This window comes from Geotrypetes seraphini, chromosome 9 (genome assembly GCF_902459505.1).
Source record: "Geotrypetes seraphini chromosome 9, aGeoSer1.1, whole genome shotgun sequence".
Lineage (NCBI taxonomy): Eukaryota > Metazoa > Chordata > Amphibia > Gymnophiona > Dermophiidae > Geotrypetes > Geotrypetes seraphini.
Window position 1 is genome coordinate 174,081,908 of NC_047092.1, and position 25,560 is coordinate 174,107,467.

Here is a 25,560-nt window from a genome sequence, read left to right on the forward strand (position 1 = left end):
AAAATTAGTGCCTTAAATTAATGGAATTTGCAACCTTGTAAAATTGTGCTGAGAATGCTTCAGCCAGCACTCAGCTTTAAATTAGTTTCTGCAGAACTCTTGACATTAGGTCAAAATGTTGTGATGTGGGTGTTCCTCTAAGGAATTACCGTATTTGTACAGTACATGTATATTGACCTCGCAGATTCATTTCAAACCAAAATTTCCAAACACTCTTGCAATCACATTTCTGCACTCTTCCACGAGACAGCAATGTTTCTAAAATCTTTGGGGGTGGCCGGCATCCATTGTTGTAGATGTTTTGTTTTTGTTTTTTTTAATAAATTTTTATTCATTTTTATACGTGCAATAAGTGTGATAATACATAAACACATTTGCACATTGAGAATATCACTTAATATTCAGCAATAATACCAGTCATAAAATCTTATCTCCCTCCCTTCCCACCACTTCATAGCAAGTATTTAAATTACTTTATATAAGATGCTATAGTTAAAATCGCCCCCCTCCCCCTGAAAAATGAACTTTAAGAATTAAGGAAAAAAAACATCTAATCATTACAAAATTTTGTTAATGGCTCTCACACATCTTTGTTAAAGATCTACATTGTTGTAGATGTTGATTTAGCCGTCGTTTACAGAGTCCGTCCCTAAGTGCCATGTTGCACATACGTATAAATAAGGATGCGGAGCATTTAGTAATGTGCTAAATTTTAGGGGGGAAAAACTCTTAAGTAGTACAATTAAAGAAATTTGGAGAAAATATTATTTCCCTCAATGCATAAATCCAGACAAATAAATAGATACATTCTTAAACTAGGAGGTATGGAACCTTTTATGAAGCCACATTAGCGGTTTTTATCACCAGCCATGGCGGTGAAAGTTCCAACGCTCATAGGAATTCTATGAGTATCAAAGTTTTTACTGCGGCAATAAAAAACCTTAACATGGCTTCATAAAAGGGGGGAAGGGGGTTATTATTTGTTTTGATATTTTTTTTAGAGATTGCAATATATAAGAAAATTAAAATAAATAAAATTAAAATATTTCTTTAAAGAAAACTATGAGCCATATTCAATGAAGATTTTATTTTCCAAAGGCTCAGATTGACAGCATTTTCTTAATAACACCCTGCGCCTGTTATTCAGAGATGACACATTATTAATCTTCTATTAAAATGATGACAATCCTATGCAAAGAGTGAACGAAGGAAAAAAAGACATGCTTGACGGCATCAAGCCCCTCTTTAATTGCTAATCTCCAGGCATTAAAATGCCTACATGGCGAATTCTGTTTTTATTTACTGCCTTTTGGCCGTGATTCTTGCTTTTATAACTGCCACGAAGAAGTAAATGTGAATTATTTGATTTCAACATAAAACCTTCAAAGAAGAGAAAAATTATATGTTCAAATATCATAGAAAAGAATAATTCAAAATCTAAGATGGGCAATAAAAATGTAAATATGAATTAAATTTGTATACATTTCATGAGTTTTGGGTGTATGCATTCAATCCTTTTATAAAGACATGCTGAACTTTCAAAATGATAACAAGTAATGCTTAGAAAACATAAATCTGCAACTTAAAAAAAATCTTTTGAAAAATCTTTCAGAGAATTCTAGAAGAACTTGGCATTTCACATTGTTTATAAAGTATTTTTATGTAGACCAAGTTGGGAAAAAGCCCTTTGGAAATTGCTGAAGAGAAGTTGGCCATGCTTGAAAGTATAGACCTGTCAGTATAACTTTTTCCTTTTCCTATGAGGTGGAGGAAGGAAGAGATGTGGAGGGGCATAATCGAAATGGACGTCTAAGTCCATTTACGTCCAACTCGCAAGTCGTCCAAAGTAAAAAAAACAGCCTAAGACACATTTTCGAAAAATACGTCCAAAGTTTTTTGTGTTTTGAAAATCGTCTAATTATATTTCCTGCCGATCTGATCGTCCAAGTCGCTAAATCGTCCATCTTTATACCACATTTTCGTCCAACTTTTCGTCCAAGTCCATAACGCCTAGAACAAGCCCTGTTGGACATGGGAGGGGGTCTGCAAAGTGATGGACTGCACACCCAGACATGCCACCTAAATAGTGGGGTACCTTAAAGGGCACTGCTGTGAACTTCACAAAAAGGGTGCCATGGCTTATCCTCCCTACAGCTCCCTTATAGGTTATGATGAGCCTCCCAAACCACCTCCAGAATCCACTAGACCCACTACCAGAATCCACTAGATCCACTAGATCCACTGCCACCCCCAATAGCCCTTACGGCTGCAGGAGCCACTTATATGCCAGTAAAAAAGGGTTTTGGGGGTGTATAGGGGAGTGCACATGTTTAAGTATCAATGCAGTGATTACAGGGGCTTATAGGCATGGGTCCTCCTCTTTATGCGTCCCTAACCCACTTCAAGACGACTTAAGCCGCCTCTCTGCTGGACGACTAGGCTTTCCTATGCCAGGCGGCCAGACGATGATGCTCTGGAGGCTGAATTTTAAAGGTGTGATTAATATTTTTATGGGGGTGGGGGGTCGGTGATCACTGGGATAGTGTGTGGGGGTCTGTTTTATGTGTTTGCAGTGCTTATCTGGTGAGTTTAGGTGGGTTTTTGTGACTTAGACCATGTTTTACATGGTCTAAGTCACAACGTCCATGTTCCGTCAATCGTGGGCTGTATAACTTTTGGTTATACATGCTGTACGACTGAGTCTAAGCCAGCCCAAGTCCTGCCCAACTCCCACCCTCGACACTCCTCCCAAATTGCCCCATTTAGCTTTGGTCGTTCAGCGGCACTATGAAGGCCTAGGTCATTTAGAAATACTTTAGATGTATTTCTTTTTCGATAATGAGCCCCATAGGGTACTACTCTAGACCTAACTGTTGTCTGTCCAGTACCGGCCTTAGCTCTTTAATTTACATTCTTCATTTTCTAATTAGAGATCCTCTTTGTTTATCCCACGCTTTTTTGAATTTCATCACCGTTTTCCTCTCCACCATTTCCCTTGGGAGGGCATTCCAGGCATCTACCACTCTCTCCATGAAAAATAATTTCCTAACATTGCTCCTGAGTCTTCCTCCCCGCAACCTCAAATTATGCCCTCTAGTTTTACCATTTTCTCTACTCTGGAAAAGATTTGGTTCTATATTAATGCCTTTCAAGTATAAAACAAGCTCCGATCCCAGATAGGGAGGAGCGCAGCCAAATCGGCCGAAGCCTTGTGCGAGGGGAATGGGGGGGGGAGGGAGGCCAGAGAAGGATAGGGTAAGGAGGAAGAAGGCCAATCGTCAAAGAGTAGGCTGGGGGGGGAGGAGGAGACAGACTAGGGTTGAGTGGAAGGAGGGTCGCCCCTTTTCAATCCGGCTATCATAGGAGGCAGACGCGAGTTTCTCCCTTACCTTTAACGAGCACTCCTGCGGAGAAAAAGTGGCAGCCGTCGGCAGCTTCAGCGGCTCTCAGCCACCATTGTGCACTCCCCTGCAACAGAGGCGCGCACAACGTGAGGCGTCAGGAATCCGGCGTCTGGCTTGCACTCTCCGACGGAGGCACGCACAGCGCGAGTCCCAGTGGTTAAACAAAGGGGCAGGTCACCTTGCTTGGACGGCGGGGAAGCCAGGCCATGATATTCACAGCAACGTTCTGCTGATGAGAGGACCCATCCTTGAACGGGATGGGTCCGGTGAGCAGGGGAAGCTTGTACGGCAGCCCACATTGTGAATGGATGGAGAGGCATATGCTGTGCACCTGATCATGTGGTTATATGTTGCATAGTACTAATAAGTTATATAGACATGGAGTGTTATGTCATGTTCATATGTTCAGTTTCGATATACAATTGATCACAGTTCATGAGTTGTTATTCTGCTCAGTTGATGACAGTTTGTGATGTAAATTATTGTGCTGTTATGGCTGCGGCCAAAATAAATTCCACTCTAGTTGATGAACGCCTGAGTCTCGTCATTGTCTCACGATGGACAGTGGGGGGTGGGGAGGGTGTGGAATAGAGCAACAAAAGTGCTGAGTGTATGATTTGTTAAACGTCTATTAGAGAATGACACGGTGACAAAATTCATCACCGTTCCCATCCCCACGGATAACCGCGGGAAATAATCCCATGTCATTTTCTAGTGTCTGTTTCAACCTCAGTCCTTCTACACCAGCATTCTTCAAAGCAAAGCTTGCGGGTCAGTGGTTGTGGCCATTCATACTCTGATTCTTATGTGAGCCAAGGATAATGAAGCCATTGTGACATCACTGATGTGATTGGTTCTTAGGCACTGGTGGAATGAGCCATTATGACATCACAATATCTGCTCTGGATACCAGAGACTGTCATTCTGTAGTGTCTGTTTCAACCTCAGTCCTTCTACACCAGCATTCTTCATAGCAAAGCTTGTGGGTCAGTGGTTGTGGCCATTCATACTCTGATTCTTATGTGAGCCAAGGATAATGAAGCCATTGTGACATCACTGATGTGATTGGTTCTTAGGCACTGGTGGAATGAGCCATTATGACATCACAATATCTGCTCTGGATACCAGAGACTGTCATTCTGTAGTGTCTGTTTCAACCTCAGTCCTTCTACACCAGCATTCTTCAAAGCAAAGCTTGCGGGTCAGTGGTTGTGGCCATTCATACTCTGATTCTTATGTGAGCCAAGGATAATGAAGCCATTGTGACATCACTGATGTGATTGGTTCTTAGGCACTGGTGGAATGAGCCATTATGACATCACAATATCTGCTCTGGATACCAGAGACTGTCATTCTGTAGTGTCTATTTCAACCTCGGTCCTTTTACACCAGCATTCTTCAAAGCAAAGCTTGCGGGTCAGTGGTTGTGACCATTCCTACTCTGATTCTTCCCTCTCTCCTTAAAGAATGACATGAAGATGATTTCCCGCAGTTATCCGCGGGGACGGGAACGGTGATGAATTTGGTCACCGTGTCATTCTCTAACGTCTATCTCTCCTCCAGAGTATATATATTTAGGTCTTCCAGTCTCTTCTTTTGCTTCAAACCCCTTACCATTCGTCGCCTTCCTCTGGGCTGCTTCTAGTGTTTTCATATCCTTCACCAGATACGGCCTCCAAAATAAATTTCTGTATATTTGCTGAAAACAAAAAAACCCAAGCAACTGTTTTACACTGGAATGTGTTGCGATGTACTTTCTAAGCAGTAATAAAACTCACCAACCGAAAAGAAATTGCAAATGATCATAATTACAGTATGTTAAAAAAATGTAATTTTCTTTTCTGTGTCCTAGCCGTGCCCCACGTAGCATCACATAAACATTCCTCAAAAATGAAAATATTAATTTGAAAGAGATAAGTTCTGATTCAAATACTGCAAACTGGAGTGTGATATGGTGCAAATGTGAATGTAATATTAATCTGTAAGTATACATTATGTTGATTGGATTATAGTGGTAGGTTTTCTCATTTTTTATTCAACAATCTGTTTTGTTTTGAATTTTTTTTTTTAAATACTGAAATAGCTATGTTCTAACTGTTACTGCTATGAAAAATCATTATTTAACACTTAGGGCTCCTTTTATCAAGCCGCGTTAGCGGGGTTAACACGCGCGACTTTTCATCCCGCTTAACCCCTGCGCTGGCCAAAAAAAACTACCGCCTGCTCAAGAGAAGGCGGTAGCGTCTAGCGCAGCCGACGGTTTAGCGTATGCTCTTACGTGCGTTAAACCGCTAGCGCGGCTTGATAAAAGGAGCCCTTAGCAGCGTATAATCGATGTAGCGTATGTAGTGCAATGGGCAGCCATGTAAACGCTGTCTAAGGGCTCCTTTGACTAAGCCGCATTAGGGCATTAACGCGCGGAATAGCGCGCGCTAAATTGCCCCGTGCGCTAGACGCTAACGCCAGCATTGAGCTGGCGTTAGTTCTAGCCACGTAGCGCGGGTTTAGCCCACGCTAAAACGCTGCATGCGCTAAAAACGCTAACGCAGCTTAGTAAAAGGAGCCCTAAATAACTGAGCTGTTCAGTAAAAAGAAGGAGCCATGTGCAGCTGCTCCAAGATAGGCTGAGTTTGATATCCTTCTCTGAGGGCTCTTCTGAAGCTGTCACAGGGAGTACCTTGGAATTGATGCCACTGATAGCATAAAACAGGGCTAATCAGTAATTGGGTGCCTAAAAGATGGGCGTCTAAAGAGGCAATCACATTTAGGTGCCCATTACAGAATCGTGCCTACCTAAAATGTAGGTGCCTAATGGCGCCTAAGTCCTTCTTCGCCCCTAAACATGCCTAGGACAAGGATAATTCGATCTGTTTTACTATTAGGTACTTGGGACCTGGGTTGGCCACTGTTGGAAACAAGATACTGAGCTTCATGGACCTTCAGTCTGTCCCAGTACAGCGATTCTTATGTTCTTATGTGAGCCAAGTATAGGACAATCAAGCCAAGTTTCCAAATTTCCAAGTTTAATTCAGTTTTGATTAATCGCTTTATCTTAATTCAAAGCGATGTACATTATAAAAATTACAATATAACATAGTAATACATTGAAGATTGTTGACTGAACTTAAGACAAAATGACAATACTAGAAACATATGGGAAAGAAATGGGCAAGAAGTTACAATATAAAAATAAAGATGGGGATAACATTTAGGGAAGGTACACGAGGAAGGGGTAAAGCTTGATCTTGAAATTGATTTATGATGAAATTATTGTTAATTTATAAAGGCATCATTAAATAGAAAGGTTTTCAGGTTACTTTTGAATTTCTCTAGATTGACTTCTTGTCTCAAGTGGTAAGGTAAAGAATTCCAGGTTTGGGGCGCAGTAACGGAAAAAATATATTGGCGTCTTGTGTTTATGATTTTAAGGGACGGAATTGTCAGTAGATGTTGGTCGGTAGATCTTAATGTTCTATTCGTGGTGTAAGGGATTAATGATTTATATATGAAAGCCGGAGTTTTAAGAGAAAGAGATTTGAAAGTAAGCAAGCTGAGTTTATATATGATTCTGTGAGTAACGGGAAGCCAATGGGCTTCCTTAAGAAGTGGAGTGACATGGTCGAATTTTTTGGCTTTAAAGATAAGCTTGACCGAAGTATTCTGTATGATCTGTAATCGTTTGATTTCATTTTGAGCTATGCCTTTAAAGAGAGCATTACAGTAATCTATTTTGGATAAAACGAGAGAGTGGATGAGAATATTAAGTGAATTATTGTTAAGAAATTGTGACATCACTGATGAGGTTGGCTCTGAGGCACTGTGGAATGAGGCATTATGACATCACAATCTCAGATCTGGAATGTTGCTCTCACTGGGGTTCCGGAATCTTGCTATTCTTTGAGATGCTAGAATGTTGCTACTCCTTGGGTTTTGGCCAGGTACTAGTGACCTGGATTGGCCACTGTGAGAACGGGCTACTGTGCTTGATGGACCATTGGTCTGACCCAGTATGGCTGTTCTTATCCTCTTACGTGTGCCAAGTAAGGACAATCAAGCCATTGTAGCATCACTGATGAGGTTGGCTCTGAGGTACTGTGGAATGAGGCATTATGACATCACAATCTCAGCTCTAGAATGTTGCTCTCATTGGGGTTCTGGAATCTTGCTATTCTTTGAGATGCTGAAATGTTGCTACTCTTTGGGTTTCAGCCAGGTACTAGTGACCTGCATTGGCCACCGTGAGAACGGGCTACTGGGCTTGATGGACCATTGGTCTGACCCAGTAAGGCTATTCTTATGGTCTTATGTGAGCCAAGTATAGGACAATCAAGCCATTGTGACATCACTGATGAGGTTGGCTTTTAGGCACTTGTGGAATGAGGCATTATGACATCACAATCTGAGCTCTGGAATGTTGCTGCTATTTGGGTTTCAGGAAGGAGCAGGGGGTGGAGAAGAGGAGGGGGAAGGGGCTTCACCACCCCAAGCACCACTCACCCTCTGTACGCCACTCCTCATAATAACTTTAACCCCATTCCCATCTACATGAATCATTGTTACCAATTTTGATGTCCTTTTTGCTTTCTCCCCCTCCCCCCACCCCCCACACAACAGACATTTTTATCCCTAACTCTTTCTCCAAGTCTATTTCCCACTGTCCCCTATACTTGAATTCCCTGCTTTATCTTTTATTTAATAAAACATAAATCCACATTACCAGCTGCCAGCAAGTTTTGATTCATAATAAACGGAAAAACTCACTTGACTGGAAAGAAATGATCCAAATAATTCAGCTTCTGGAAATGAAACAAACTGGAATTTTTCCCCCAAGCACATTCCTTCAAAATAAACGGCAAAGCCAGATACTGTATAGTTTAGGATGTGCAATAGCGCACTAGGCGCGTAATCTGAGATAATTTGAGTAATAAAAGACCCTATAAGCACGTTTTGCTGTCCTTTGAGCATTTCTTCTCCATTCAACAGATTTCCAAAGTTTGGAATAGATTTAGACTGTGTGAGATGTTTTCTTTTCGGGAGAATGCATGCAATATTTATGACACTTCAGGATATGATTAATATATTTTTCTCCTCTGAAACAGCAATCTGTTCTAAATTATTATGCTCTAGTTCATTTATTATAGCTTTTGAATTATCACACTCCTCTGTCAGAGAGCCCTCTACTGACCTAAAATGCATGCTGTCAGACAGCAGGCGTGCTGATTTGGTGGCTAGAATATACAAATGTATCTCACACTAATCTCTAACTGCCTTTTATGTTTCAAATGCTAAACCTTGGGTATAGAGAGGGTGAAATTAACTCTTTTGGTATCTACTTCAGTAGAATTTGTGAAAATTCTTGGTCTATATACGTAGACTGTTTTCCAAAAATCTCAATTTTATTTTTGATTAATTATAAGTTTCTAACCCCCCTCTTCTACGATAGCAGTTTCTAGCGCGGGGAGCCGCGCTGAATGGCCCGCGCTGCTCCCGACGCTCGTAGGCCCTCTTTTACTAAGGTGTGCTAAGCGATTAGCACGCACTAAACGCTAACGCATGCATGTTAGTCTATGGATGTGTTAGTGTTTAGCGCACCCTAATTTGATTAGCTATAGGAAGAGGAGTTGCAAATTTTAAGAGCCCTAGCCAATAGGGAGAGGAGGAGATAGTGGATGCTGCGGATGAGCCATTTGGCCTTTATCTGCTATCATCTTACAATGTTTCTAAAATCATAAAGTTCTATGACATCACAATGCAGGTGTTAAGAGCCTTAGCCTATAAGAAGAGGAGATGCAAATGTTAAGAGCCTTAGCCAATAGGGAGAGGAGGAGATAGTGGATGCTGCGGATGAGCCATTTGGCCTTTATCTGCTATCATCTTACAATGTTTCTAAAATCATAAAGTTCTATGACATCACAATGCAGGTGTTAAGAGCCTTAGCCTATAAGAAGAGGAGATGCAAATGTTAAGAGCCTTAGCCAATAGGGAGAGGAGGAGATAGTGGATGCTGCGGATGAGCCATTTGGTCTTTATCTGCCATCATATTTCTATGTTTCTATGTTTGGGAAGATCAAAGGAGCCAGGCGAGGAGGGCGACCTATAATCAGATGGCTGGATATGTTGAAAACAACCATGGGGATGACGCTGGAGGAACTTTCCAGACTAGCACAAAACCGATTTCTTTTTAGATCCGCAATTCATCAAGTGGCTAAGACTCAAGCACGAGTTGAAGGCACAACAACAAAGCATAAAATAAAAAAAGCGATGAAGGGTTATTCTGCAAGGCTGTGCGTAAGTTGTGTAGCAATAAATGCAAGGGGACATTCTCACTGACGGAGCAGAAAAGAGGGGCGAGCGGTGCTGCCACTTCTGGACTCAGGTTACAGGATACTGTACATTATATGCAACCTTGTCACATTTAGGTATCCACAGTTACACCAGCTCTACGGCTGGTATAAATGCAGGTGGGTTGACTTAAGGTGCGCTGATACTATCTTTCACTAGTATTTAGGTAAATGGAAGTCATTATTTCTTTCATAGGTACTATAGTTAGATTGTAAGCCCGTTGGAAGAGAGAGGGAAATTCAAAGTACGTGATTAGATTTTGGGCCATTACTTAAGTCAATTTAATTGTTTTGTAAACCACTTAAGAACATAAGAAGTTGCCTCCACTGAGACAGACCAGAGGTCCATCCTGCCCAGCGGTCTGCTCCCGCGGCGGCCCATCAGGCCTGAGCAGTGGTCCCTATTTACCTCTTGCTCCTATCCTTTGGGAGTGTGTGACACAGTGGTTAAAGCTACAGCCTCATCACCTGAGGTTGTGAGTTCAAACCCACGCTGCTCCCTGTGACCCTGGACAAGTCACTTAATCCCCCCCCCCCCCTCATTTACCTCAGGTACATTATATAGATTGTGAGCCCACCAGGACAGACCGAGAAAAATGCTTGAGTACCTGAATAACTTCATGTAAACCGTTCTGAGCTCCCTTGGGAGAACAGTATAGAAAACTGAATAAATTAATTAGGCGCCTAATTATAGATCTGCCCTCGTAAAGATGGTCAGTTAGGTAGTGAGGCCACAATCTTTATTTTTATCCACTTTGGAGATGGAAATTAGAGAATGACACGGTGCCAAAATTCATCACCGTCCCCGTCCCCGCGGATAACCGCGGGAAACCATCTTCATGCCATTCTTTAAGGAGAGAGGGAAGAATCAGAGTATGAATGGCCACAACCCGCAAGCTTTGCTTTGAAGAATGCTGGTGTAGAGGGACTGAGGTTGAAACAGACACTACAGAATGACAGTCTCTGGTATCCAGAGCAGATATTGTGATGTCATAATGCCTCATTCCACCAATGCCTAAGAACCAATCACATCAGTGATGTCACAATGGCTTCATTATCCTTGGCTCACATAAGAATCAGAGTATGAATGGCCACAACCACTGACCCGCAAGCTTTGCTTTGAAGAATGCTGGTGTAGAAGGACCGAGGTTGAAATAGACACTAGAAAATGACATAGGATTATTTCCCATGGTTATCCGCGGGGACGGGAACGGTGATGAATTTTGTCACCGTGTCATTCTCTAATGGAAATTATCAATGGAGATTAAGAAGAATGATGCTCTTAATCTAGGGTTACCGTATGGCTCCAGAAAAAAGAGGACGGATTGAGACATCCAGGTTTACTCTTTTCTGGTGCCATATGGAAACCCTGTCTTAATCCTTTATGAGAAGCCCTGGCCATAATATACACTTAGCTTGTCTAAAAACCCAGTGTCGAATGGTTTTTTTTCCAATAAATGTGTATTTCCTTTGACATACACACAGGTTTTTTTCAGACCCAGGGGGCATCCGTGGAAAATCAGGGGCGGGAAACTGCACGGGGACACCAGGAAATTCTTTTTCATTGAAAGGGTGGTTGATCGCTGGAATAGTCTTCCACTTCAGGTTATTGAGGCCAGCAGCGTGCCTGATTTTAAGGCCAAATGGGATAGACACGTGGGATCTATTCACAGAGAAAGGTAGGGGAGGGTCATTGGGGTGGGCAGACTAGATGGGCCGTGGCCCTTATCTGCCGTCTATTTCTATGTTTCTAAGGAACATCCAAACCATGATCTCAGCCTGCCTCTTTGAAATCTCTACATGTTAGGGATCTCCATATGTAAATAACAGTTTTCTGACATCACCATTTACATACAAATATGTTTCTAAAATAAACCCCTATGTTTTCTCCACATGAAGCCAATATCTTTGACTGACATTCATTACTCTTAAGCGTGCTCGGAAATGATCCAATGACAGTAGACTGAGTTGACTTACAGATCTATAAGTATCATTCTTAGATAGCATCCTGGGATTTTTAATGGGGTAATTTTTTTTTTAGTGTTTATTAAATCACATACGTGATCAGTTAACCCAAAGAAATCAATCACTGGAGAGATAGATTAGAACATTGATTTAAGCCTTGTAAGTAATAATGCTATAGGAACATACATCAAGACAGAGTAATGTAGCAAGACAGGAGAGGCCACTGATTTCTTATTTATGGTCTTCGTTTTGGGTATTCCATCCCAAGAGACCTATATTGAATTTACGTGCAAATTAAAGAAGCACTTTTCCCTTCTTAGGCTCACTCCTGAATTATTAAATATAAACATAAAGGCCAACGAATGCTTTGCTCTACACATCCAACATTCAGCTAAAAGAACATTATTGATGCAACAACAAAACACAAAATCCTGTTTAAAGTTTATATGGAAACTGATAAACTGATTGCAATTCATAATGAAAATGAACCTGCCATATGCAAAACATCTGTAATACTTGCTTTTCATATCGCCAAATATTAATATTTGTAGCAAAGTGTGAACTAATTTTGGAAAAAGATTCACTAAGGGGTAATTAGTGACCGCTGGGTTTTCCCATGCGTGGAGGCCATTTTTATCACTGTCAGAATATGGCTGATTTTCTCAAGTTTCCTATTAACCCTTTAATTGGCAGATGGTGAAACGGCCGCTTTAAGTAACTTGATGTTGAACGACAGCTACGGTGGCCAAGAGGCATTTGGAGCCATAGAAGACACGTGTTGCTTCGGAGCAACAATGCCAAATAAAGGGTTAATAATCGCACACTACTGTCTCCCTTTTCATGCAGCCAAAAAGAATTATCAATTACGCACTTACTGACACCTATTTTGTGGTCAGAAAGGCCTGTTTCGAAAAGGGGCAACTACCGATTTAGGCGCCTAACTTGATTTTCTTTAATTAGCTTAATTGGCGCTGATAATTGAAAGCACCATTAAAAAACAATTTTAAAGATTAATTAGCTAGTAAGGCCCTGATTCTTTAAAGTTTGCCTAAAGTTACGCACCACTATTGGCACCTAATTTAATGGTATGCCGTCAAAAGCATGGAGGTCAAAGGTGCGCTGACAATGCCGCGCCAACGTTTGAGCACAGGAGAAAAGCATGCCATTGCTTCCGCTGCTTGAGGCATTGCATTTTAGGGGGTATGTGGAGGGAACCCCTGACTACACTTAGAAGTCCTTGTGCTCCCGTTAGGGGGGGGTTAGGGGAACCCCCCAGTACACTGACCCCCCTTCCCCCTCCTTCCCGTTTTCAATCTTCGGGAGTTTTCAGTGCAGTGGGGGGGGGTCCCCCCCCACACCATTAGAGCGCAAAAGGGAAGGTCTCAAAGCGGCAGCGCGCTTTTCTCCTGTGCTCAAATGTCAGCACGGTGTTGTCGGCACGCCATTGTCCTCCGTGGTTTTGAGGCGTCTCCAATTTAATTGAGCAATAGACATAATCGGTGTTGATATTGGCACTCAACACTTCACAATCAGTTTGAATTGGACATCAGTGAAAATGAAGTGCCAACTCAAAAAAACGATTCTATAAAATATAGGCACCTTTCCCAAAGCGCCTACACTAAAAGTGAACATGGTTAGGGGTGTGTTTTGCCTCTTTGTGAATCAGGTGCCATTAGGCCCTGATATTGACACCTACCTTTAGGCAAAGAAAACCCTGGCATAAATTGGAGACACACAGCGATAATTTCAACTAGATACTTCCTGCAGCTGTTAATTGGTCTTTTGACCACTGGACACGTTTTGAATGTAGTCCCTATTCAGAGAACCAGAAACATCCAGCTCAAGATGGCAGTTACGGCTCCTGTGTTTTTCCTCTATATGCTTTCCGGATATGATAATGCGTACATTTCTACAAATGAGTCATTTCTTGGGGAAAAAAGGTTAAACCAGGATGTCACCTTTGATGGCTGGTGTTCCATGTGGGAGGCCTGCAATAAAGTTATGTGTATATTTTAATTAACAACTAAGGGCTCCTTTTAACAAGCCGCGCTAGCGGGGTTAACACGCGTGACTTTTCATCACGTGTTAACCCCCGTGCTGGCCTAAAAACTACCGCCTGCTCAAGGGAGGCATTAGCGGCTAGCGATTTATCGTGTGGTATGTGCGTTAAACCGCTAGCGCAGCTTGAGAAAAGGAGCCCCAAGCTTAAATATACCACAAGGACACCAACAGAATGCCCAAAGATCAGTTTTGTGCTTTTAGATTTCTGTCATAGCTTTCAGATGCTCCTGGCTGTTCCCTGACGTCCTGCGCAGCGGCCGCTAAGAAAGCGAATAGAATGCTAGGAATAATCAAGAAGGGTATTACAAGCAGAACGAAAAAAGTTATCCTACCATTGTATCGGGCGATGGTGCACCCGCATCTGGAGTACTGCGTCCAATATTGGTCGCCGTACCTAAAGAAGGATATGGCGATACTCGAGAGGGTTCAGAAGAGAGCGACGCGTTTGATAAAAGGTATGGAAAACCTTTCGTACGCTGAAAGATTAGAGATACTGGGGCTTTTATCGCTGGAGAAGCGGAGACTTAGAGGGGACATGATAGAGACTTACAAGATCACGAAGGGCATAGAGAAAGTGGAGAGGGACAGAAAGAGAGAGAGAAAGGGAGACAGAGAGAGAAAGAGATAGAAAGAAAGAGAGCGAGAGAAAGGGAGAGAGACAGAAATAGAGAGAGATAGATAGAGAAAGATTGGAGAAACTGGGACTCTTTTCCCTGGAGAAGAGGAGACTTAGAGGGGATATGATAGAGACTTACAAAGTTATGAAGGGCATAGAGAGAGTAGAGAGGGACAGAAAGAGAGAGAGAAAGGGAAACAGAGGGAAATAGAGAGAGATAGATAGAGAAAGATTGGAGAAACTGGGACTTTTTTCCCTGGAGAAGCGGAGACTTAGAGGGGACATGATAGAGACTTACAAGATCACGAAGGGCATAGAGAAAGTGGAGAGGGATAGTTTCTTCAAGCTTTCGAAAACTACAAGAATGAGAGGGCATTCGGAAAAGTTGAAAGGGGACAGATTCAGAACCAATGCTAGGAAGTTCTTCTTCACCCAACGGGTGGTGGACACCTGGAATGCGCTTCCAGAGGGAGTGATAAGACAGAGTACGGTATTGGAGTTCAAGAAGGAATTGGACAATTTTCTGAAGGAAAAGGGGATAGAAGGGTATAGATAGAGGGCTACTATACAGGTCCTGGACCTGATGGGCCGCTGCATGAGCGGACTGCTGGGCATGATGGACCTCTGGTCTGACCCAGCAGAGGCACTGGTTATGTTCTTATGTTATCTCACTGCTTTGTTTGCTTCTATCTGGAAAAAAAAAAGTTTTAAATGTGGCTTTGACATAGGATTGAGGATTGTTTTAATCGTGAATGGCATAGGGATCCTCTGGATTTCCTTAACCTTTCCAAATTGAAATAAAAACATCTCTGTTTATTGGCCAGTTTTTAGCTACAGCATTCCAGATTTTCCAGTGAAAAACCCTCTTTCATATCACTTGACTTCCATTTCCAATACAGTAAAACCTTGGTTTGTGAGCATAATTCATTCCGAAACCATGCTTGTAATCCAAAACACTCGTATATCAAAGTGAATTTCCCCATAAGAAATAACGGAAACTCAGATGATTCATTCCACAACCCCAAAATTTTCATATAAAATATTGTATGTACTCATATTGCAAGACCTTGGCTCGTTTAGAAAAGTCACTACACTCTTGCAGCATCGGAGAGAGAAGAACCATCGTCTCAGTTGTGACAATGTGACACGTGTATACTCGTATTGCAAGACTGCTCATTTAGAACAGTCAATACACTCCCGCAGCGTCGGAGAGAGAAGAACCATCGTCTCAGTTGTGACAATGTGACACGTGTATACTCGTATTGCAAGACTGCTCATTTAGAACAGTCAATACACTCCCGCAGCGTCGGAGAGAGAAGAACCATCGGCTCAGTTGTGACAATGTGACACGTGTATACTCGTATTGCAAGACTGCTCATTTAGAACAGTCAATACACTCCCGCAGCGTTGGAGAGAGAAGAACCATCGGCTCAGTTGTGACAATGTGACACGTGTATACTCGTATTGCAAGACTGCTCATTTAGAACAGTCAATACACTCCCGCAGCGTCAGAGAGAGAAGAACCATCGGCTCAGTTGTGACAATGTGACACGTGTATACTCGTATTGCAAGACTGCTCATTTAGAACAGTCAATACACTCCCGCAGCGTCGGAGAGAGAAGAACCATCGGCTCAGTTGTGACAATGTGACACGTGTATACTCGTATTGCAAGACTGCTCATTTAGAACAGTCAATACACTCCCGCAGCGTCAGAGAGAGAAGAACCATCGGCTCAGTTGTGACAATGTGACACGTGTATACTCGTATTGCAAGACTGCTCATTTAGAACAGTCAATACACTCCCGCAGCGTCAGAGAGAGAAGAACCATCGGCTCAGTTGTGACAATGTGACACGTGTATACTCGTATTGCAAGACTGCTCATTTAGAACAGTCAATACACTCCCGCAGCGTCAGAGAGAGAAGAACCATCGGCTCAGTTGTGACAATGTGACACGTGTATACTCGTATTGCAAGACTGCTCATTTAGAACAGTCAATACACTCCCGCAGCGTCGGAGAGAGAAGAACCATCGGCTCAGTTGTGACAATGTGACACGTGTATACTCGTATTGCAAGACTGCTCATTTAGAACAGTCAATACACTCCCGCAGCGTCAGAGAGAGAAGAACCATCGGCTCAGTTGTGACAATGTGACACGTGTATACTCGTATTGCAAGACTGCTCATTTAGAACAGTCAATACACTCCCGCAGCGTCAGAGAGAGAAGAACCATCGGCTCAGTTGTGACAATGTGACACGTGTATACTCGTATTGCAAGACTGCTCATTTAGAACAGTCAATACACTCCCGCAGCGTCAGAGAGAGAAGAACCATCGGCTCAGTTGTGACAATGTGACACGTGTATACTCGTATTGCAAGACTGCTCATTTAGAACAGTCAATACACTCCCGCAGCGTCGGAGAGAGAAGAACCATCGTCTCAGTTGTGACAATGTGACACGTGTATACTCGTATTGCAAGACTGCTCATTTAGAACAGTCAATACACTCCCGCAGCGTCGGAGAGAGAAGAACCATCGGCTCAGTTGTGACAATGTGACACGTGTATACTCGTATTGCAAGACTGCTCATTTAGAACAGTCAATACACTCCCGCAGCGTCGGAGAGAGAAGAACCATCGGCTCAGTTGTGACAATGTGACACGTGTATACTCGTATTGCAAGACTGCTCATTTAGAACAGTCAATACACTCCCGCAGCGTCGGAGAGAGAAGAACCATCGGCTCAGTTGTGACAATGTGACACGTGTATACTCGTATTGCAAGACTGCTCATTTAGAACAGTCAATACACTCCCGCAGCGTCAGAGAGAGAAGAACCATCGGCTCAGTTGTGACAATGTGACACGTGTATACTCGTATTGCAAGACTGCTCATTTAGAACAGTCAATACACTCCCGCAGCGTCAGAGAGAGAAGAACCATCGGCTCAGTTGTGACAATGTGACACGTGTATACTCGTATTGCAAGACTGCTCATTTAGAACAGTCAATACACTCCCGCAGCGTCGGAGAGAGAAGAACCATCGGCTCAGTTGTGACAATGTGACACGTGTATACTCGTATTGCAAGACTGCTCATTTAGAACAGTCAATACACTCCCGCAGCGTCAGAGAGAGAAGAACCATCGGCTCAGTTGTGACAATGTGACACGTGTATACTCGTATTGCAAGACTGCTCATTTAGAACAGTCAATACACTCCCGCAGCGTCAGAGAGAGAAGAACCATCGGCTCAGTTGTGACAATGTGACACGTGTATACTCGTATTGCAAGACTGCTCATTTAGAACAGTCAATACACTCCCGCAGCGTCAGAGAGAGAAGAACCATCGGCTCAGTTGTGACAATGTGACACGTGTATACTCGTATTGCAAGACTGCTCATTTAGAACAGTCAATACACTCCCGCAGCGTCAGAGAGAGAAGAACCATCGGCTCAGTTGTGACAATGTGACACGTGTATACTCGTATTGCAAGACTGCTCATTTAGAACAGTCAATACACTCCCGCAGCGTCGGAGAGAGAAGAACCATCGGCTCAGTTGTGACAATGTGACACGTGTATACTCGTATTGCAAGACTGCTCATTTAGAACAGTCAATACACTCCCGCAGCGTCAGAGAGAGAAGAACCATCGGCTCAGTTGTGACAATGTGACACGTGTATACTCGTATTGCAAGACTGCTCATTTAGAACAGTCAATACACTCCCGCAGCGTCAGAGAGAGAAGAACCATCGGCTCAGTTGTGACAATGTGACACGTGTATACTCGTATTGCAAGACTGCTCATTTAGAACAGTCAATACACTCCCGCAGCGTCGGAGAGAGAAGAACCATCGGCTCAGTTGTGACAATGTGACACGTGTATACTCGTATTGCAAGACTGCTCATTTAGAACAGTCAATACACTCCCGCAGCGTCGGAGAGAGAAGAACCATCGGCTCAGTTGTGACAATGTGACACGTGTATACTCGTATTGCAAGACTGCTCATTTAGAACAGTCAATACACTCCCGCAGCGTCAGAGAGAGAAGAACCATCGGCTCAGTTGTGACAATGTGACACGTGTATACTCGTATTGCAAGACTGCTCATTTAGAACAGTCAATACACTCCCGCAGCGTCAGAGAGAGAAGAACCATCGGCTCAGTTGTGACAATGTGACACGTGTATACTCGTATTGCAAGACTGCTCATTTAGAACAGTCAATACACTCCCGCAGCGTCAGAGAGAGAAGAACCATCGGCTCAGTTGTGACAATGTGACACGTGTATACTCGTATTGCAAGACTGCTCATTTAGAACAGTCAATACACTCCCGCAGCGTCGGAGAGAGAAGAACCATCGGCTCAGTTGTGACAATGTGACACGTGTATACTCGTATTGCAAGACTGCTCATTTAGAACAGTCAATACACTCCTGCAGCGTCAGAGAGAGAAGAACCATCGTCTCAGTTGTGACAATGTGACACGTGTATACTCGTATTGCAAGACTGCTCATTTAGAACAGCCAATACACTCCCGCAGCGTCAGAGAGAGAAGAACCATCGGCTCAGTTGTGATGCGTGTATACTGTATGTACTTGTATTGCAAGACATTGCTTGCATATTAAGTTAAAATTTAATAAAATGTTTTACTTGTCTTGCAAAACACTTGCCTATCAAGTTACTTGCAATCCAAGGTTTTACTGTATTAGATATAGTCAACAATTCACAGTCAAAACTGAACCAGATATTCCATGACATCCCATAATATTATAATATTAACCTTGGGGGGAAGGGTCTTTTTTTGTGAGGATCCCCCAGCGACTTGTGTACCATTTTGTGCTTTCGGAACTTTATAAAATTATAACACACTACCTCTGCAGAAATTGTTGGCGTGTTGCGATGTGCTTGCGTGCCCTTCCTTTTCCTGGCAACTACCATCATCAGATTTGCCAGTGTCCCCATCACACTTGTCACATGAGTTGAGACACCTCCTATCATGACTCCCAAACTCATTAGTAACACTGTGATCAGGAAAGAGATGGTCAGCTGTTTTGTCTGTTCTGATTGCTGTCTGGGCATCCTAGAAGCTACAGTTTTCCTTGCCAAATACTGTGAAACAAAACTGCTGGGATGATTGGAATGCACAACTTTCGATGCTGAAATGCAGCCATCATCAGATTCCAAGAATTCTCTCCAGCAACCAGATGTGGAAAGAATCCAGGCTTTTATCTTTCCTCACTGTTAACCTTTCTAGCATTGAAAGGGCTGAAAAGACATTCATTTTTTATAATTTCTATTTTTTTAATTTTTTTTTTTTAATTATATGGATGTACAAACATTGGCCATCTTTCAGTATCCCTAAATGTGTTATTAAATACTCAGATAACAGAGGCGGTTTTGTCGTATGGCGGTTCTACTTAGGCCATTGTATTCATTTTTTAAATAAAATATTGTCATTCCTGTGGAAAATTCATAGACCACTGATTTATTTGTTGGGATTTATTAACCGCCTTGATGAAGAGATTCACCCAAGCTAGTCTACAACAGGTGTAATATGACATTAACAACTTATACTGTGTTAACGGCGTAATAACAGAATATATAGAAATGATGCATTTTTGTAAACTTGTCATAGGCTTGCGTGATTGAGTTGCTAACAAATATGTATTACCAAGGCATAGGGGCCCTTTTATTAAACTGTAGCTTTGCTACGGCTGTGCATTAGTTGAAAAATGGAATACATGGTTACTGCAGAGTTTCTGGATTCATTTTTGGGAGTGTGCCTCCCACCTTCCAATAGAGTTAAGCAAGAAATATGCACTTATCATGCATTAAGGAGCTAGTCCGTAAGTAGGTGCCTCCATTTAGGTGTGCCAGTGCTGTGCGATGAGAGCCTATTTTCTTAACATCAACGGGGCACCCAAATTCCAGTACAGAATGCTAGTGTTACACAGTATCTGTGCACCTTTCATTTACACACTTGCTGTTACATCAGCCATAGATCTGGTATAACAGCGAGGATGTAACTTACAGTATTCAATAAGTTATGCATGGAAATAGGAGCTCGACCCACGCTTTGCCCGTGCTTACGCCCCCTTGCATTTATGCATTGTGAGGGATTAAGGGGTTTTCCCCCACTAAGAGTGCAATTTTGCCATTGGGCAGTAGGGGGCCTCAGAAAAATTGGGGGAAACGACCTGTCTGAGAATACCCTGAGCTTTGCAGCTCTGAGATCCGTTTTGAAGTGATATAGCCCTGTTAAATCAGGGGGACGGCACTTAGGCAGAGAGGAATACTTCTGCCCCAGACTGGAATCATTAGGATAGGTCCCTGAGAGAGGAGGTTCTGAGAAAGAGACTTTCACTAGAGAACCCTTCCCTGGCTGTGGGTTAAGGAGAACCCTGGGAAGCAAAGGGATTCTTATGAGACTGAGAGAGAGAGAAATCTTCCATAGCCATGGGCTGAGGAAAAGCCCTGGGAAGTCAAGAAATCTGGCAAGGACTGTTAGAAGAGCTGACAGTGTGAGATTTTTTGGTACATGGCTGAACAAAGTAAATCAGCCTTGTTATACTGAGAATTGTGGACTATGTGTGGGTCTGGCTGGAACCGAGTCCTTGACCCTTGCTCAAGAAAAATTGTTTATCCTTGAGCTAAGCAAGGATTTTACCAACCAGAGCCTGTGAGTTAACAGGTTCTGGTCTGTACTTAATTTTTGTAAAAAAATCTATTATACCTGCAAGAGTGTCCAGGTTGTTTGGATGAGTTGGCAAAGGGGTCAGGAAAATCTGAACTGGACTTGGTCACATGCACTATCACCATTACAAAATAGTGCTTAGGAGCTCTGCTGACACTTCCATGGATAAGTGTGTACTTTTGCATGTGTTGCTGGTATTCTGTAAATGTATGCATACAAGGTATAAACAAATGCAGGAATTGGTTATCAGATAGAAAACAGAGGGTAGGGTTAGATGGTCATTTTTCTCAATAGAGGAGAGTAAACAGTGGAGTGCCGCAGGGGTCTGTACTGGGACCGGTGCTATTTAACTTATTTATAAATGATCTGAAAATTGGAACGACGAGTGAGGTGATGAAATTTGCAGATGACACTAAACTGTTCAAAGTTGTTGAAACACATGCGGATTGTGAAAAATTGCAGGCGGACCTTAGGAAATTGGAAGACTGGGTGTCCAAGTGGCAGATGAAATTTAATTTGAACAAATGCAAAGAATAATCCGAATCACAGTTACCAGATGCGAAGGGTCCACCTTGGGGTATAGCGCCCGAGAAAAGGATCTGGGTGTCATCGTAGACAATACGATGAAACCTTCCGCCCAATGTGTGGCGGCAGCCAAAAATAGCAAACAGGATGCTAGGAATTATTAAAAAAGGGATGGTTAACAAGTCTAAGAATGTTATAATGCCCCTGTATCGCTCCATGATGTGACCTAATCTGGAGTATTGCATTCAATTCTGGTCTCCTTATATCAAGAAAGATATAGTGGCACTAGAAAAAGTTCAAAGAAGAGCGACCAAGATGATAAAGGGGATGGAACTCCTCTTGAATGAGGAAAGTCTAAAAAGGTTAGGGCTCTTGAGCTTGGAATAGAGACGGCTGAGGGGAGATATGACTGAAGTCTACAAAATCCTGAATGCAGTAGAATGTGTATAAGTGGATCGATTTTTCACTTTGTCAAAAATTACAAAGACTAGGGGGACACTTGATAAAGTTACAGGGAAATATTTTTAAAACCAATAGGAGGATATTTTTTTCCACTCAGAGAATAGTTTAGCTCTGGAACGCATGGCTAGAGGTTGTGGAAAGAGCGGATAGCGTAGCTGGTTTTAAAAAAGGTTTGGACAAGTTCCTGGAGGAGAAGTCCATAGGCTGTTATTCAGAAAGACATGAGGGAAGCCAGTGCTTGCTCTGGATCAGTAGCAAGGAATATAGCTACTCTTTGGGTTTTGGCCAGGTACTAGGGACCTAGATTGACTACCATGAGAACGGGAGTCTGACCATGTCTCCCCACTCCTAGCCAAACTTCACTGGCTCCCAGTGATTTCCAGAATCCATTTCAAATGCTCCTGCCTGGCTTTTAAGATCATTCACGGCATCCTTCCTCCCCTAATCCCACTGTCGTATAACTCCTCGAGTCCTGACTCTACCAGACCCGCCCAAAGGTATAAACTATCCTTCCCCTCTCTACACGGTATTCGCTATGCAGGCAAACTGGGAAAATCCTTTCTCTTCAGAATCACAGGTCTTTGGAACGACCTTACTACCCCGCTGCGGAACCTGGGCTCCCTCCAATTATTCCGCAAGCAACTGAAAACCTGGCTTTTCACTAAAATGTAATTCTATCCCCCCTTACTCTTCTATATATAAGTTCATGTAAACCTTTTTTTTCCTTCTCTTCCTATATTTTAAGTTCTTGTAAACCGTGCCGAGCTCCACAACATCCATGGAGATGATAGGGTATATAAACTTAAGGTTTAGTTTAGTTTAGGGATACTGGGTTTGATGGACCATTGGTCTGACCCAACAAGGCTATTCTTATGTTTTTATGTCCTTATACCATATTTCAACAGGTGTAAGCTTGACTTCCAAAATTAGACACAGAAATTGATGCTACATGCCCTTTGTAGAAAGTGCATAGTGCTGATTTTTGTTTTTGTGCCCATTTCTTAGTTGTTAGCATAGGTGTGCAGGTATCATTGCATAAAACGGGAACCAGTGGTAAAATAACCCATCTCACGGTAGCCACGTTAATAACTTCCTCTCTAATCTGCTTACTGGTTCTGAGTGGTTTATGAATGAAATGAAATTCTAGACGTAACTTAGGGCGAACCTCTCTGCTAGGTTCACTTCTTGCTCTGAACTTTGCCCTGCATCTGTACGTAGTATATGAAAAGCTTGATAAAGCTTATTTTCAATAAATGAAATGATCATAAATTAAGGACCCGCTTTACAAAGCTGCATTAGTGATTCTCCTGCAGAAAATGCACCAAAGCCCATAGGAATTTAATGGCTTTGGTGCATTTGCTGTGGAGGAATCGCTTCCACAGCTTTGTAAAAGGAGCCCTAAATTATTGTATCTGCAGATGGTAAGATACATATATTGCAAGTAACATAGCTAACAGTACTTAATAAATTAAATGAACTATGCTTTTATTTTCAGCTAACTGCTGCAGTAGTTTTGAAGATTGCAAATGAACCAGTTCTGCCATTTAATGCCCTGGATATAGGACTGGAAGTTCAGACCAACCTTCTAGGTAACTTTGATAGAGGCCTGGTAATTTTGTCAAATGTAATGGATTTTGAATACCACATCTTTAATTTCATTAGCAATTTTGCATTTTGCCACAGCCAGCCATGAGCCCTGTGGCGTAGCGAGGGAGGGTAGCACCCGGGGAGGTGGGGCCTGGCATCGCCCCACTTCCTATTTTCCCCCACCGCTTGAGCCCCTCCCTGCACACCTCTTGAAATGTTCGCCGGTGCTCGTGCCGGCCTCAGCTCCCTTCTGATGTCACGTCCTGGTCCCATAATCAGGAAGTGATGTCAGAAGGGAGCCGAGGCCGGAGCAAGCAGGAGGTGGAAGATGCTGCCTGTGCCAGTGAACTTTTCAAGATTGATTATATTGTGTTCAATATATTTACTATGATTTGATCTCACGTCTGGCCAGGTTTTCTGGTTATAGTTATGTGTTTTGTTTTTGTAATACTATTTCTTCTGTTACGTACTGGGGCATTGATGTCCATTTTATGTATATCACTACTGTTGTATCCAACATATGACATCCTTGCCCTTAGATTGTATATTTCAAATACTAATAAAGATGATTGAACTAAAAAAAAGAGTATGGGAGGCGCTGGTGCCACCTCCAAGAAGGCATCTGGTGCGGTCCTCACCCTGCCCTTTACTGCGCCACTGTATGAGTCCAATATGTTAAAGAACATTTGCAATTAATGGCAATTTATGCAACTCTTTTCATAGGAAATATTCCATAAAATTTGGTTATGGGACTCACTTGAATCCATAGCAAAATTTGCATAGCATCACCATTTCTCCTTGGGAAACTCTGCCTATTATTTCATTGCTGTCACCATCTTTAAAATGCTAAATTTTATTTCCCCTCCTGTAGCCCATGCTGCTGACATTCTACTGGATAATTTTAATAAAATAAAAGACAGAATGTCAAAAGGAACTTGGATCAATGACAAAACACACAAGGCAAAAGAGATCTGTAGGAAAATGGTAAAGCATAACATTTAAAGATAAATCAATTTACCACCATCAGCAATTTATTACAAGAGAACAGTGTGGGGGTGCTAAATATTTTGGGGTGGGGATTTAAATCATTTTTCTACAGATCTCATCTTTTTTTTTCTCGGATCTTGCTAGAAGCACAGTGGAAGGGCTGAGGAAAAATGGAGAACCTCAAACGAAGGTAATGGTTGATGCACAGCATTCTTTCCAGGTATATCAATCTGATAAAATGATTATCTCGCGCTTGCCTAAGGGCTGTGTCAGAGTCGGCTCTTTTGATCGATGAGCAAGCAGGCAAGTGCCAGTAAATCCAAAAGTTAGCCAGATGTGGTCTGGAGATTTGTTGCAGACCGCTATTTTTCATATTAATAGCTCCACACGGTGTCAGGTCAAAAGCGCGCCGGGACAAAGGCGCGCCCAGACAATTGAGCGCAGCGCGCGCCGCCGCACCGCTCTAAATTACTGTTTTTAGTGCTCCGACGGGGGGGGGGCATGGGGGGAACCCCCCACTTTACTTAATAGACATCGCGCCGCGTTGTGGGGGCATTGTGGGGGGTTGTAACCCCCACATTTTATTGAAAACTTCACTTTTTCCCTGTTTTTAGGGAAAAAGTTCAGTTTACAGTAAAATGTGGAGGGTTACAACCCCCCAAACCCCCCATAACGCCGGCGCGATGTCTATTAAGTAAACTGGGGGGTTCCCCAACAAAAACCCCCGTCGGAGCACCTAAAAACTGTAATTTAGAACGGCGCGGCGGCGCGCGCTGCGCTCAATTGTCAGCACGCGCTTTTGTCTTTCGCGCCGTTGTCTATGAACCGCTGCACACTAGTGAGTGAGCCTCCTATCATAACCTATTTTGTAGGTGGTAGAGACTCATGCGCTAAATCTTGTGATGACCATGTGCTAACTGAT

At 42.7% G+C, this 25,560-nt stretch overlaps 1 protein-coding gene across 2 annotated transcripts in view; it reads left to right on the forward strand.

The window, feature by feature from the left end:
* NAALADL2 (N-acetylated alpha-linked acidic dipeptidase like 2) overlaps window positions 1-25,560 on the forward strand; it is a 533,196-nt gene that overhangs the window by 480,709 nt on the left and 26,927 nt on the right. For both annotated transcript variants that reach the window (XM_033959140.1, XM_033959141.1), the window contains one exon: window positions 23,560-23,653. In XM_033959140.1, the coding sequence (XP_033815031.1) occupies window positions 23,560-23,653 (94 nt within the window). The remainder of the gene's footprint in view (window positions 1-23,559; window positions 23,654-25,560) is intronic.